Source organism: Harmonia axyridis, chromosome 5, assembly GCF_914767665.1.
Source record: "Harmonia axyridis chromosome 5, icHarAxyr1.1, whole genome shotgun sequence".
NCBI lineage: Eukaryota > Metazoa > Arthropoda > Insecta > Coleoptera > Coccinellidae > Harmonia > Harmonia axyridis.
Genome location: NC_059505.1, coordinates 6,579,255 through 6,595,959, shown reverse-complemented (window position 1 = coordinate 6,595,959; position 16,705 = coordinate 6,579,255). Strand labels below are relative to the sequence as shown.

Sequence of the window (16,705 nt, the reverse complement as noted above, 5' to 3'; positions counted from 1 at the left end):
TCGATGTAACCGGCAAACAATGGATGAGAACAGCAAAAGACAGAGAAGCATGGAAAAAACTGGAAAAGGCCTATATCCGACACTGGTTGAAAGAGGGCTGAAGAAGAAGAAGACGGTAAAAATGAATAAGTTATTTGAATTCAGGACATCAAAACTCGACACCAAAACAGCTGTTCCCCTGTGTTATCAATTATCCAACCTTCATATCAGAAAACCCCTGGAAACATCAGAACCACCAACTGCTGGTATTGGCTTCAAAATTATTGTACCACATCCTCAATTATTGGCATAAATGAACAGAGACGTTGGAAAACCTTATGAATAAATGATTCACGCATGCTCCTTCCTTGAGTTCAATTTTCATATGAACCAACATCGACTGAAAATAATTTCACAATTGTAACCATTTTTCTTCATTTATTTTTCATTTGGCTGTCGTATTTTCCAGGCTCATAATAATCTACATGGAATAAGCAGCTCGGTTCGATTTGAATTGTTAATGACTCTGTAATCAAAGTTTCGATGTGATATCCTAGGGGAATTCGATTTGAATGATTGGTTTGCGAATGGAATCAGCTGAGCACAGAAACATAAAGCTCAATACTTTGTTGGAATGGTTCACAAGGTGCTGAAAAACGCTTGCAAATAGTGCAATTTTATTTCGAAAATAATGGTTCTGTGCGGAATACGTATCGCGCACTACGTCCATTTTATTTTGTTTAGCGATGAAGCGCACTTCTGGTTGAATGGCAACGTCAACAAACAAAACTGCCGCATTTGGAGGGAAGCTAATCCTTAAGTGTATGTCGAAACACCGTTACCTCCAGAAAAACTCACTGTTTGGTACGCTTTATGGGCTGGTGGAATCATTGGTCCGTACTTCTTCAAAAACGATGTTGGCCAGAACGTTTTAGTCGATGGTGATCGGTAAAGAGCCATGATTTCTAACTTTTTCATTCCTGAATTGAACAACCATGATGTCCAGGAGCTGTGGTTCCAACAAGACGGCGCAACATGTCACACAGCTCGTGCCACAATCGATTTATTGAAAGACACGTTTGGTGACCGCCTAATTTCACGTTTTAGACCTGTGAATTGGACTCCAAGATCTTGTGATTTAACACCGCTAGACTACTTTCTGTGGAGTTATGTAAAGTCATTGGTCTATGCGGATAAGCCACAAACCCTTGACCATTTGGAAGACAGCATTCGCCGTGTTATTGCCGATATACGGCCACAAATGTTGGAAAAAGAATCGAAAATTGGACGTCCAGATTGGACTACATCCGAGCGAGCCGTCATATGCCAGAAATCATATTCAAAATGTAATGGCACAAGATTATCTAGCGGATAAATAAAATTTATGTCAATCGAATAATCCATCGTTGTTTTATTGCAATTTAAAGTTTTATAGCTCTAAAAAAAACACCCTTTACATGGAATAAGCAGCTCAGTTCGATTTGAATTGTTAATGACTCTGTATCTCTGTAATCAAAGTTTCACTGTGATATCCTAGGGGAATTCGATTTGAATGATTGGTTCGCGAATGGAATCTACTTAGTTCAGTCGTAGAAGTAAAATACATTGTAATATCGACTAGAATCTCTCGTATGTATTCAAGAGACGGTTCTGGAATATATGTAGGTGTATCCAGTTCGACCGAATCTCTCGGATGCTGTGAAATTGAATCTGTTGGTTCTGGAGTTCATTGGGCGTATGCAATCGTGTTAAAATGGCAGGCCACAGCTGGAGGAACAACGGAAACCTGATGCCAATTAATAGCGTCTTTTACTATTCCAACACATTAAGTTAGATTGTGGATTCGCATATTCGGTGGATATTTGAGAGATGATATTTCGTTGGAAATTATAACAATAATTTCTCAATGAGTTTTAATTGGAATGTGGAAATGACGTATATTCAGTCCTCGTGATTCTCCACTTGGGACAATATCTGGGTTATATCTAGCTTATTCGACAAGAAAAGAAAAAATTGCTTTATAACGGGTGTTTTTTTTCGAGGTATATAACTTTAAGTTGAAATTACTGTTCAAGATGGCGACCGTTTTAACAGCTGTCAAGTGATTTATTCTCAGTTTGGTTTGGCAATTCATCATGAATAGACTCACGTCTGAACAACGCTTGCAAATAGTGCAATTTTATTTCGAAAATAATGGTTCTGTGCGGAATACGTATCGCGCACTACGTCCATTTTATCGTCGACAAAATCGTCCATCAGAGCAGTTAATTCGATTAACCATGGAACGTTTTCGCACCACGTTTACTCTTATTGATAACTCGCATCCCCAGAGACCCCGTACGGTGCGTACAGAAGAAGCTATTGCTGCTGTAGAGCGTAGCATTGAGGAAGACCCGAATGAGTCTATCCGCCATCGAGCACAGGAATTGGATCTGTATCCATCCACTTTATGGAAGATTTTGCGGAAGGATCTTGGTTTGCGTGCTTACAAAATCCAACTCGGGCAAGAATTGAAGCCAAACGATCATCAAGTAAGGCGTAGATTCGTCGAATGAAAGCTGATGACATAATCGGTGTCATAGAAAACTCAAGAATATTGGAAAAGAAATACCCTACAATATTTCCTTGAATGCAGTTCCATTCTGCTTGATATTTAGCGTGTATATATAGAATAACCATTTTAAGTGATCTCACAAGTTCTTCACGAGCTCCCAAAAACTCGTGACTTTACATCATTGCTTTTCTCTCAATTTGAATAGGTACTTATGTCTTATCATTCTATCAATTTAAATATCAATACAAATCAGGAAGTTATACATATACATATATTTTTCAAATGATTATATAATACTTCAACATAGATGTTGTTTCATAATATTCGTTCAATATTGGAAGATCTAAAAAAGGTTTGAATAATGGATTGTTTCAGCTGATCATAATTGAAATAAATAACACTATAACCTATAGTTACTATTTATTTTCGAGACTCCTCTTGTTCAGACTACAGGTATAAAAAATATAAATGATGATTATGGGAAGAGCAAAAGCTGAGTTTCAAATCAATCTTCAAAGGTCGGAGCGGAAATGATTAATTATTCAAAAAGTTATTCTACCTTTTGAAGCAAAGTGAATATTTCCTTCTGGTGATTTCAAATAATTAACTCCTCATTCACAACATTGACAAACTTCAATGCAATTAAAACATTAAGCGCACATCATATTCAAAACGAAATTCAAATTATCTTCAGCTTCTCGATGAAACTACACTCATTTGAGGAAAAAATAATCAATTATTTGAAAAGGACCTTACCTTCTAATGTTGGAGTCTTATTTGCTGCGAATTCACAAGCCAAAAGTTCTCTTGCCACTGTTGAATTAACGTTGTCGTCAAACATTTTTCCCATCACTTCACAACCAAGATTTAAAAAGTAACTAGGGTATAAACACTGGTGTACACAATGGAAAACTTCACAAAAAAACACTGAGGGAGGCTTTGCTGCTCATTTTGTTCTCGTACACTAGTTGAATATTCTCACAAATCTGAAATAAATAAACATTTATGATATAATTTGGCAATAAGAAATAATTCAAATGAGATAGGAAGAGAGAAAGAAATTCGCAAAGTTTTGGGGGACATTTTTTTGTGTGTTATGAGATATACTTTCCATTTTCCAAGTGTTTATTTACGTAAGCTACAAAATGGCGAAAGCACAAAATTCAAATTTCACAAATAACGACAGCACCATTGGCAAAATTTTTATCCAAATGTATTGTGACATCGCAACTTATATAGAAAGTGCAAACATTTATGAAAAGTAATGATAATTCATTTTTTATAACGAATTTTCAATATTAATGACAAGAGTTGTGTTATAAATCTTGAATCAACAAGTTTTACCAGAAGAACGAGTCAACGGCAAGAGAGCAGTAATTTGAAGAGGAATAAATTACTTTTCGGTTAAAAGTATCATATTTTATCTAGTTACAAGGCTAGTTGATGACCTTGATGATGTATATAAGTTTGTAGTTCTAACGTTTGAAAAATTTTCAGAATATCGTTGTAGTATTATCAGTATGATTTATGTGTTGCTTTTTTACAAGTGTATAGAATATATGTATAATCAGAATATTAGATTAATGAAAAAAAATTAGTTATACTTTAATACAGAATGTGAAATAAAAAATGTCATACGGTTTCATTTTGTTCATTGATTTCAATAACCATTCAATATTAATAATAATAATACATTTATTTGCCATAAATAATTATTATCATTCATAATAATCAACTTTTCACGGACCCAAACGAGTTTACATCGTAGTTGAAACGAAAAATCGTAAACAAATGATATCAAATAACTAAACACTTACTCAGAATGAATCATCAGAAATTTCCTCTCTTTATGTGAACTATTCAACATCGACAGGCCAAAGTTTGGTAGCATTTGGTCTTATTTTGAGTTAATTGGTTTCACGAATTCCATTCACTTAATTGTTTCATATTTGAGCAAGATATTGTTTTAATTAAGAGTTGAATTTCCTCTGACGTTTTTGGACTTAGTGCCAGGATACTACGTAATAAAACTTCAATACGCGATCAAAATCCAAATTTCCAAAATTTAATTACCTAAGGAAGTCCAATCAATATGACGCATTCTTCACTGCGATATTTAAATGGGACAAATCACATCCCCTGCGGAACACCGTCGTGATTTCTCGGCGACAACTACTAACACTACGATTATCACAAATACGATTTTTCACTATGTATTGCTTGCGAAATCGATCATTTCCGTCGAAACCAGACACTTCATCATTATTTGTCTGTACGATTATTTGTTTGTTATTAAACATTATCTAACACCGGGTCATTAGTTCAACGAGTAATTCTAAAAATACTGAAATTAAACTCGATATGCCAACCTATCTTGATTGCCTGTTGACGTTGTACTGTTAGACTCGCTCAATCATTGTGTCTGTCTATCTGTTTGGATTCCGAATTTAGCAGGATTTTATGGATACACCGGAATACTTCGTATTGGTATCATATGGATGGCAAAAGATGATTTTTAATTGAACGGATATGACGGAATGGTTGAAGAATTGCAGTGTGCAAAAGTGATGTGTTGATTTCTATGAATGCCGTTATTATTGAAATGATATTTGCTGGAATGTTTTCATAGTAGTGTGATAGATTTCGATAACGGTTATTCATTATGCAATGCTTTCAGAACTTTGAAAAACTGTCATCTTCAGGAATTCATGATATTTGTTTCATTGAAAGGGAATTTAGTCAAAATTTCAACTGAACATAATTTTCAACTGGAATTGACTTTTTGATAATTTCAAAATAAGGAAATACAACACTTCACTCAATGCTCACTTGCTGGTCCTAATCAATAACTACAATTTTTTCTTTAAAATTCAAAAGTGATACACTTTCTCCAACGCTCCTCTAACTTTTACATATTTTTCTTTGAAAAGACTCGTCTTTGCTCTCGAAGACATGCTTCAACTTCGACAATCAATCTTCAATAAGAGCCGAATTTCTTTCGATGAAGCACTTTTCAATCGTTGTTGCTGATGGAGTAGAGTCTGAATAACACTCCATAGAATAAAAGTGTTTTATCAATACACGAAACTCGTTTTCATCTATTTTTTAAAAAACAACAAATGTAGTGTCACTGAACCTTAATATCTCGATACAGACTTAATTCAAAGGTCCGAAATTTGGGCAAACATCTTTTGAAGCTTGGTACTAACGAAATAAAAAGGAGTGGTATGGCATTGGCGGTGAAATCTGTAGACAGGCCTGTTACTTATTTTGTGGCGTTAATGCGGACCTCAGAGTATTGAATATAGATAGAGGGAGCATATGTCATTTTCAATAAGCAAATTTTGTTCCCAACATGAACTATCAAATTCGACATGAAGCGCGCGGAAATGAAAACATATCAGTGATACGATATTTCACTCAAATCACGAGTTTCTCCACAGAGAACGCACTTCTTATGTCCCATAGTGAATCAACGTTTTATATCAACTCAAAATATGTTGAAATAAATTCCTAAATATATCAGAAATTCAGAAAACAAATTTCAAGCGCGCCAAACGACGTGAAACAACGTATGACACTAGGAGAGCAAAAGTAGCTAAACCTTGGATTTCAGCAGGTAGAAACAGGAAAATAATGAATATTCTGCTTATTATAAATTCGACAATAAGGAAAAACTTCGGATTCCAAATACCTATTCAAATTTGCATATTTAATCGGGAATCAATCAAATAAACATATTTTATCCAATATAATATACATTCATAACGATATAGTAAAATTGTGGTTTTGAAAATATATCACAATCCGACAACGTAATCTAACCATGTTGTGGACATGTAAAAATTGCGTATACCACCTCTATTTATGTTTATTACTCAATGTTGCGGACATTCTAGGTTTGAATAATTTTTATAATTCTTTGTTAACTCTGATTTTTTTTATTGATCAATGGAATTCTAGCCAATCTCTCTCCGACTAAGTTTTTATGGTAAAGTTCATCCTTAGATCTTCAAACAAATATACTTGAGTATTCAGAGAGTAATAGATTATGGTAACCAGAGTAATCAGAGAGTAATAGATTATGGTAACCAGAAAATGAAGTTCAAGCCGTTGCAAATTTCAGTCTTATAGTATTCTATCATCTATATCCTTGATATTTCAATGAAGAATGAGACTTCCGTTTTAACATAAAAACATTGAAATTGGGGGGCACAGATATTCATAAAAGCTCATTCGATTCAAATCTCAGTTTGATATCTAAAACATAAATGGGGTGTAAAACATCGCAACTAAAACATAAAATCTGGAAATGCTGTGGAATTATTTTAATTACCTTACTCAAATAAAGTGCATTTCACTTCTCGCTGCCAATTTTCAACACTTCAAATTGAAAATCAAAAGATCGAACTTTTTTATATGAATGTTGCATTTTATGTTTCGTATAATTCTGGTTTTCAAGTCCAAGGTCACAGTTGAGCGCGGTCAATATCTGTATGGGCGACCACTCTTTTTATCTCATCTTCAAGTAATACTCAACTCAAGGAGTTGTAAGGTTACTGAATAACCGTATTGGAGAGTTTCATTTCTCTTGAATCATTGCGAAATAATTTTCGAGATATATGATAATACCTACCTACTCAGTCGTCTAGACATGAGTTCATGAAATGTCAATATCTTCCCCAATAATATCAATCAAGCTTAATTTTCCATTTTCTTCGAATATTCCTTAAACCACGCATTGATTATATTCTCTCGTGAACAGATGAAATTATCGAGGCAAAAGTACTCAGTTTGACATTTTACTATATATATATATACTACTACTATATAACCATATAAATCTATATAACTAAAATATAAAGTCTGGAAGTGCTGTGTAATTTATTTAACTAAAGCAAATTTCACTTTTCGCTGCCAATTTTCAATAGTATCAATTAAAAATGCAAAGATCGAGCTTTTTCATACAAATCTTTCATTCGATATATCATATAATTCTGGTTTTCAACTTCAAGGTCACAGTTGAGCACGGTCAGGATCTGTATAGGGAACCATTCTTTTCCTCTCCTGTTCAAGAAATAACTCAAGTACTTTAAAGCTAACTGAATAAGCGTATTAGAGATGCACATTTCTCTTGAATTATTGCGAAATAATTCTTCGAGATATATGATAATACCTACTCAGATGTCTAGACATGAGTTCATGCGAAATGTCAATATCTTCCCCAATATCAATTAAGCTTCATTTTCCATTTTCTTCGAATATTCCTTCAACCATGCATTGATTCAATTTTCTCGTGAACAGATGAAATTCTCGAGGCAAAGGGTCTGGAATTGCCAAAGATACGAGTAGAATTGAGTAGGAATGTGGTCCATATTACCAAGAAACAGACAATGTTTATCACTATATACTCACAAAGATTAATCTTCTGAAATCGACAGTTCAATTGTTTGGAACGAATCGATGTGTTCCAACAATCTATTTTCAAGCACTATCAAATTCTGTACTGGTTTCCTATTCTGTTCAAAACGGCGACGAAAGAATATATCCAATAGACTTATACTAGACACGCATGTCGTATATTAATCATGAATCGCATGCTGAATAAAAGTAGCTATTTAATTAGGCTCAGTATTTTAATTGCAGAAATTATTATGTACAGCTCAAGGTCTGTTGGATTAGGTGTTGAATATGAAATATTTCATTTATTGATGTTTTCATATTATTCTCGAGGAATACTTCAATTTACGATCCTCTATTTTTGGGATAGTTACCTATGCTAAATTGTATTTTTATTTATTATTACTCAATGGAAAATTCAGAGTAAGTGTATTCTTATACATAGGCGTACAACTTTGCTTCCCCCGTTTTTTCTGAAATTCGAGGCTTTATTGTGAACAAATGGTTATACATTTATAATTCAAATTATTGTCTATCGCTGTCCTCTACTTTATCCCATCTTTCGGGCAGAGTACTAATGTCATGCTGGTCAGCCAGGTCGTGTGCCATTGATCGAAACAAGTTCTCCCCATTTCAACGTTTCCAAGTATGTCTTTCACTTTCGCAACATGGGGTCGAGCATTGTCACGTTGTAAAATCACTTCATCATGTCTCTCGTAGTAGTGCTGGCGTTTATCTTCAAATACTCGGCTCAAACGCAATAATTGCATTCGATAATGATCGCCTGTGATTGTTTCAGTTGGTTTGAACAACTCTTAATACAGTACGCCGAGCTGGTTCCAGCAAATACTGAGCATTGACCTTGGAATCGTGAATATTCGGTTCGACCGTCGACATGGAAGAATAGCCGAGATAACCTCATGATTTTCTGCGCTTGGGATTATCGTAATGAACTCATTTTTCATGCGATGCAGAAATTCCTTCCGTCTTCGCCTTGCAAGCAGCTGTTCACAAGCAAACAAACGCCGTTCAACATTCTCATTCTCATGACTTTCAGCCGTTTTGAAATGGCTTGTTGCGTCACTCCCATTGATCCTGCCAATTCTTGTTGCGTTCGACATGAGTCTGATTAAGAAATGCCTCCAATTATGCATCTTCCCTCTGAAACCATAGGTATTTGAGAGCATTCGATGAGCCTCAGCCTCAGATTTCTTCCTATTGAATCAGAAAATTAGATTCTCTCGCAAATGACGCGGATTTGGCTCGTAAGCTGGTATGTGTAATCGTAATAACTTTATGATACAGACACAATTGAACTAAATTTCGATGGCGTTATGTTAACGAATAACTAAGCTTATTGTATGACATCTACATGCTATTTATTTCGACTACCACTAACCCTTACAGCCATCTACTGCACAACGGTGGAAGCAAAGTTGTACACCTAATATTTTGTGATGACTTATTTCTGGAAGATGGGGAACATATTTTATCATTTTTTTTTATCACTGAATAGTATACGGAAAATGTTTTCCTCTTTTGCCTTCCACAATCATTGAAACTCCACTAAGAAGAGGGGACTATATCTACAGCCACTGAAAATCTTCATCTCTGGCGTCTGCATCACATTCGTAGTTCGTAGAAGAGATTTTGCTAGATCGTATCGTTTTGAACACGCTTACGAGTACCTTCAAAGTGAAGTTGAAAAGGGAATGATCACGCGTTACTCTATCTTTATTTAACTAATGGGATTTAATCTCTGTTCCTCGCATTACGCTACAAAATTCATTACAATTCAATTCATTAACTCCCGATTAAGATTTTTTATTGAAATGAAAAATTAGACGAATTAACATATTTCCATCCACCATGAGTAGCTGAAATAATTTCAATAACATATATTGAAATAGCTTCCACACAGCCACATAAACTCTGCAATTTAATCTTCAATGCTTAGGTTGATAACGACCAACTTTAATGAAGTAGGAGTTTATAAATTAAGTTGTAATGAATGAAGTAGCATGTATGTTGATTGTTTTTTAAAATGTTCTGTTTTGTCCGAATTGAGTCGAATTGTTTCGTGACTTCTGTTAAATTTCCCGTAACAATTAGTATTTTCAAGACAACCTACTAGAACACCAATTGCTTAAAATTTCGAAGAAGTACTACCTTAAAAGACACTTCTGCGCTGTCAAGTTTGATTTGAAATCTAATCTTTGGATCTTATAAACTACAATTTTGCATTTCGAGACTGGAAACGGAAATAAAAGCAAGGGTAGTAATTTCTTTGTTCACATAATTCGAAAATATCGCATAAGAGAAAACTATAAATCGTACAAAACAAATAATAATTCACCTTTTGCTAGTTTGATATTTTCATCATGCGTGAGATCTATATCGTCTCTTCCTTCCGAAAAGTACATTTTCTTTTCCACTTGGCCTACCCTCTATAGAAGTAAACGTGCTGTTTTTCGTGCAATAGGCTCCTGAACTATTTATTCGACAACAATGCCGTTCACACCGATCCGACATCTCTTAGGAACACAGAAAATGGCATCGAATTCAAGGGTATCAAGATAAAATCACGAAACTTTTTTCATATCCTCACTGAAAGTTGATAGCTTATGAATGGTGTGGATTTGAGTTCTCATCTCTCTTCGACAACACATGGATTAAGATACTGGAATTGAGGAGAGCGTGTTTGATCATTTTCTCCTTCAGAATGGTAGGGATTTGCTTGGGATAATTCCATTTTCAGGGTCAGTCTTGAATGAAGAAAGAAACCAAAGCCATTTAATGCAAACTGTATTCTTACCTCAAAGTCAATCGAAGGAATGGCAAGCTTTGGAATCACTTTTGCATAGAAAACTATTCTGATCTACAATTTGTAAAGTTCGGTCCTAGATCCTTGGGATTTTCAGATCAAAAATGGTTTTTTTTTTTGGAGATATTATTATGTTGCAAGAACGATAATTAAAGCACTTTCAGAAGTAGAAAACGATGAACTAGATGGTACAACTATTGGAATATATTGAACTCCCATTGCAACTATTTTGCACGCTTCAATTCATATTACGCTACTGGAATTTTCAAAGACGAGGTAATTTGTCAATTAATCGTATGCTATTGGTCGCCGGTGAAGCGGCAACGGATGCGCGTATCTAGATAAAGAAACAGAGATAATTTTCTGGAAGATTTTAATAATGATCGAGACTTCAGGAAAGATACGTACCATGTTTTAGAATTCAGCCATTACTAGTTCAATTTGAGTTTTAGAATTTGATTTATCAGCGAGAATTGTTCCAGGATTCTCGGTAAGTGTTGACATGAATATTTGCATTCAATAAGTTATAATCTCACCAGAACGAATTAATTAATTTTGAAACAGTAGTTTTTTTTTTTCATCCATCTTGTAGAAACGTATTTCAGGTTTGGTAGAATTCTTTTTTTGCCAAATAATTTCAGCAAAACTCCTTCTCAGGTTTATTTTATGATAAATGTAATGATATCTTTATAATTTTTCGTTTAGAAATCCAATAAGGAAATGTAAATTCAGGTTAAAATATTCTAATCGTTGTTCATTTTCCCAAAGCACCTCCCGTGGGTTTGGAACAACAGAAACCTCTCCTGGGGTTTGAAAAATATCAAGAAGTACTTCCTTGAGATACAAAATTTGGAATAGTACGAACGTACGCTGAATGGGAATTGGAGTACTATAGCTTCCTGATAAGATCTGGTGTTCTGAAGGCTGATAATAATTTACAGAAGTGGTTTCATTCTAATAGCAGAGTAATTCATTTAAATCCGTTTTTAAGTTTTTATTTTAATATTATTTGTTTAGAGTGAAAAGGATCGATCTTTGTATATTTTAATTTTATTAAATTTGTAAAAACCTGGGTAGGAGTTTTGTTGCCAAATAAGCCAAACTACCCTAGAAATTAGTCATAAGAGTCTCATGGTCAATTGTAACGTTACACCATAAGAAGAAAAATGGCTGCTGAAAACTGAACATTCAAAATAATCTTATAATATTGGCGTACGATATGCGTTTCATGACAATCACATATCCCAAAATGATGAGTTTACTTGGCTAATCCTCACCACCAAATAAGTAAGAATAAATTATTGGAAAATGATATTAAAGGAAGAAGCAGAAGTAGTGAATAATTAAAAAAAAAAATCTGAACTAATTTAACCAATAATTCTACTTAATTTAATGAAATAGAAATCCTCTGATGTTAAGAGGAAAGAGCTTAGTTAATTATAAGAAATACTCTTCAAAAATCTGATGAATAGATAAAGTTTTTTCAGGTTGAAGTCCAAGAAATTAATTTGAAAAAACAATAAAAAAGGATTATAGAAAAATAATTAAATTCAAATTCAATAATGATAACTCCTATGATATATTTTCTACTGAGAAATGCTCCTTCTGATATTTTGATAGTCTGCGTATCATTTGAACAAAAACTATATAGAATTTGCAGCGTTTCACTTTGAAGGTGAATATCCAGCCAGCCAGAAATCATTATTCTACGCCATTAAAGCCATTCTACCTCTCAGTTATAACGAAAAACTATTCAACACTCTTAAAGAGTGAATCTGAGGTATTAATTGCTTCCAATTAAATTCCACCAGTCCCAAAACTCCTTATACCCTTGATAAACTGCAGATGTAAGAGTTGTCGAACAATTTCCCCAATGTACCAAGAATAATTATCAATGTTGACTTATTAATTCAAAATCTGGACCTAAGAGAAGTACTCATCATACGGTAGAATGAATCTGTTCTTTTGGAGTAGATTTAATTAAGGCAAATTCCTTATCATGAATTTAGTTCCAGTTGGGTCGAAGGTTGATATAGGAACAACGGGTATTTAGGCATTCCTTTGTGAGACACAAAGGCTTGAAAGCCCAAATATTTATGTTTGAATGTTTCAGATTATTATTATAACACTGTACTGTACGGTTTTTTTGATCTCCTGTGAAATTGTTCATTATGGACATAGCAGATTTACACTCTTAGCTGACGATATGCTGACTATGAATTTGGCTCTAATGAAAGAATTGTTACCGAGGTTGAAACCTATGTTGAAAGCAAAGACGAATTTTTGTTCTGACAATAAGATATTAGGCCAAATGATAAGTCCCCGTTCTGATGCACAGATCGCGGTGCTAATATAAAATCCATATAATTTTTAGTTAGTACCAACCTTCAAACGATACGTGTCAAAATTTGACTGCAGTCCGACCATTAGTTTGTGCGATATTGCGTATTGCATGTCTTCTTCTTCTTCGTATTTTAAGCCTTGGGCTTGTGTTTAACCTTCCTGCGAAATCGACGTCCACGAATCTCTCCATCTTTTTGGAGGTCTTCCTATCGGTCGTCTTGTTCCTGGTGTTCCGTCCCTCGCAATCTTCGCGATTCTTTCCTCGTTCATCCTGTCCACGTGGGAATTCCATAGTCTCCTTCTGTTTCGACCCCAACGTACTATATCTTGGACTCCGCATATGTTCCGAATCTCTTCATTTCTCTTTCTGTCTCGTAGGGTGAACCCCAGGGCGTTTCTCAGTATTTTCATCTCGGCTGTTCGAAGTGCGTTCTTGGTCACTTGATTGTCAGCTCTTGTTTCTATCCCGTATGTCATTATTGGTCTTATAACACTTTTATATATTCTAATTTTAGTTTCCATACGCATGTGCCTGTTATTCCATATGATATCTCTTAGTGCACCCGATATCCTTGCCGCCTTGCTGGTCTGTTCTCTAGTTTCCCTGTTTCTGTCCTGGTTGGATGTTATTCGTACTCCCAAGTATTCGACTGCCATCACCTGTTCAACTGGTCGATCTTCCACAACATTGCATGTGTAGCTACTTTTGTTATTTGAAAGAATATGAAAAAAAAGAATTCGTGTGCTGATAAAATATTACTTTTTGAATGGAAAATCTTAGCTTGATGAAGAGTTTCCGGGGTCTGCACCAGGAAAATCAAGCATCATTGATTGGTATGCTAAGTTTAAACATGGTGAAATGAGCACCGAAGACGGCGAACGCATATCGAGATAGCAGACATTGTCAAGATGTCATCTGAACGTGTACATCATATCATTCATGAATATTTATACATGAGAAAGCTGTGTGCGAAATGGGTACCCCGCGAGCTCAAAATCCATCGAAAGCAACAACGTGTTAATGATTCTGAGCAGTGTTTGAAGCTGTTCAAGTGCAATAAACCTGAATTTTGCGTCGATATGTGACAATGGATGAAATATGGCTCCACCAACTCACTCCGGAGTCCAATCGACAGCTGAGTGGACTGCACACAATGAACCTAATCCAAAGCGAGGAAAAACACAACAGTCAGCTGGCAAGGTTATGTTATGGCATCAGTATTCTGGGATTCGAAAGGTATAATATTCATTGTTTACCTCCAAAAGGGTCAGAGCATCAACAGCGATTATTATATAGAGTCCTTGGATCGTTTGAAGCATGAAATTGTTAAAAAACGGCTCCATTTGAATAAAAAAAGGCGCAGTTTCATCAAGACAATGCGCCGTGTCACAAATCATTGAAAATCATGGCAAAATTGCATGAATTCGGCTTCGAATTGCTTCTGCATCCACCGTCTTCGCCAGATCTGGCCCCCAGCGACTTTTTCCTGTTCTCAGACTTCAAAAGAATGATCGCTGGAAAGAAATTTGGCGCCAATGAAGAAGTAATCGCCGAAACTGAGGCCTATTTTGAAGCGAATGACAAATCGTACTACAAAAATGGTATCGAAAAGTTAGAAGATCGCTATAATCGCTGTATCGCCCTCGAAGGCCAAAAAAATGTGTTTCACTATGTGGTAGACCGGGGACTTTTCAATTGGCCTGCTATTTAAGTTTTATAGTTTTCCAGTTTTTGTACATTAGAAGAAATAATGAATTGTTTAATAAAATTTGTAGCGATTTCGCTTTATCATTACACTACAACATTATTGGAATTTCCCAAAGAAGAATATTCAGTCCCACATCCTGAAATTTCCATTTCACGTTTTGGAATGTATAGAATCCAATAATCGAATAAAGGAACATCGGTACGTTCGCTTTCCATCGACATCCTTCCAGAGCTTTCCCTGGAAACTATAAGGGTTATTTACATTTAATTTGAAACTAGATTTACTGCTTTACACATTGATCCTTCTAGATCGAGAATACAATCTTCGAATTTTTGAGACCAAATATCGAATTTAATGGAAAACAGAATATTTCAGTTTCTGCAGAATGCAAGCACTCACTGAAAAATTATCAATGTGAGAGGAAATGCGTCACATAATAAGATTCCGAAGTAGCAAAAGTTCTGATCTTCAACATTGTTAGTGCTGCATCGAATTGTGACTGCAGATATATCCCGGCAGTGCTTCCACGTCGACGGTCAAACCGAATATTCACGGTTCAAAGGTCATCCTCAGTATTTGGTGGAACCAGCTCGGCATAGTATAGTATGAGTTGTTTAAACCGATTGAAACAATCACAGGCGTTCGTTATCGAACGCAATTAATACGTTTTCGCCTAGCATTGAAAGACAAACGGTCGCAATACAACGAGAGACATTATCAAGTTATTTTACAGCATTACAATTTTCGACGCCATGTTGAAACGTTGTTTTATGCTTAGAATGGTTATGATGAAGATATGTTACACTCAAACTACTGAGCATATTTTAAGAAGTAAGTTCTACCCTCAGTGCAAAGCTTCAGACAGCATCAATTAACGAAAAAAATAAAAATGAGTAATAACCGAATAGAAGAAAGTAATTCCTACTTAAAAAGATTATCTCAAATTACGTACAATCTGAAATTGACAATTAGGTATTAATGCATCAGTATAGAGTGGTAACAATTCCAAAATTCGGCATGCTGTGAGCTTTTCTTATTGTAGTGTTAACTCATACTTGCGTTCGCAAGAAAAAATAAAAAAACAAACTAGTTTTATTGTTGAATATGAATATAGAATACAAAACCAATGATTGTGTGAGAAATAATTTTGAAGTATTCCATCATGGCACACTTCATACTTCCGAAGAAAATTAATTTAATAGAAAAAACTGAAGTGTTTTGAGTTTTTCAAGAAGACTAATATTCTTCAAAGAAAAATGTATATTTCCTATTCAACAAATCTACTTGACCTTGATATCAAACTCCAAGGTCACATTGAATATCTGTATTCGATATCCCCTAAAACTGAGAAAGTTGCATTTGAAACATTATTTGATCCAGGCTATTCTCAAAGAGTTATTTCAATGAATCTTCAAAAATGAGTCACCCTGTATATTCAGTGGGTATGAGAAATTCAGCCGATAAAGATGAAATTCACTGAATTCGCGATATTTTTTAGACGCTTTTTTTCAGCAGATTCCCAATAAACGAAGGAAATTCTGAATTGAATTTGACAAGCCTTTCAGGCCTACCTTCAGACTAATCCATGGTGCTTTCTATGAGATTCCCTAAATAGAATACCTTGAACGATGTTACAGATAGACGTTCATTTCAGTTGACGTGTCTTGTTGACTCAAGTACGCAATCCATTCAGTTCTAATCGTAATCTCTTCATAAAACACTTGCTTCATCAACCTACTCATGTACAATTACATTTACACTATGAAGTGCATTAATTACAGATTTATATAATTCAAAAATTTGACACTTCGATTTTGAATGAAGATCTGTTCCAAACATATACTTGTAACACAGGAACATAATCTCATTTTCAAAATCGGAGTCGTTTTATTTGAA

The 16,705-nt window shown here is 34.8% G+C and overlaps 2 protein-coding genes across 5 annotated transcripts in view; both read right to left on the bottom strand.

Annotated features, from left to right (window-relative positions):
* The window catches only part of LOC123680671 (calcitonin gene-related peptide type 1 receptor-like), a 169,327-nt gene that overhangs the window by 109,783 nt on the left and 42,839 nt on the right, over nt 1-16,705 (bottom strand). The window contains exons 1-2 of one of the 4 annotated variants that reach the window (XM_045618679.1): nt 7,949-8,077; nt 3,290-3,519 (exon numbers count right to left, since the gene is read on the bottom strand). In XM_045618679.1, the coding sequence (XP_045474635.1) occupies nt 3,290-3,383 (94 nt within the window). In that variant the 5' untranslated portion in view covers nt 3,384-3,519; nt 7,949-8,077. Of the gene's footprint in view, nt 1-3,289; nt 3,520-4,350; nt 4,936-7,948; nt 8,078-16,705 lie in introns of those variants that run through there. The other 3 variants (XM_045618677.1, XM_045618678.1, XM_045618680.1) reach the window with 3 other exon arrangements.
* On the bottom strand, nt 13,251-13,757 carry LOC123680208. The gene has a single exon (XM_045617998.1). It carries the CDS (start codon nt 13,755-13,757, stop codon nt 13,251-13,253), a length of 507 nt encoding a protein of 168 aa, XP_045473954.1.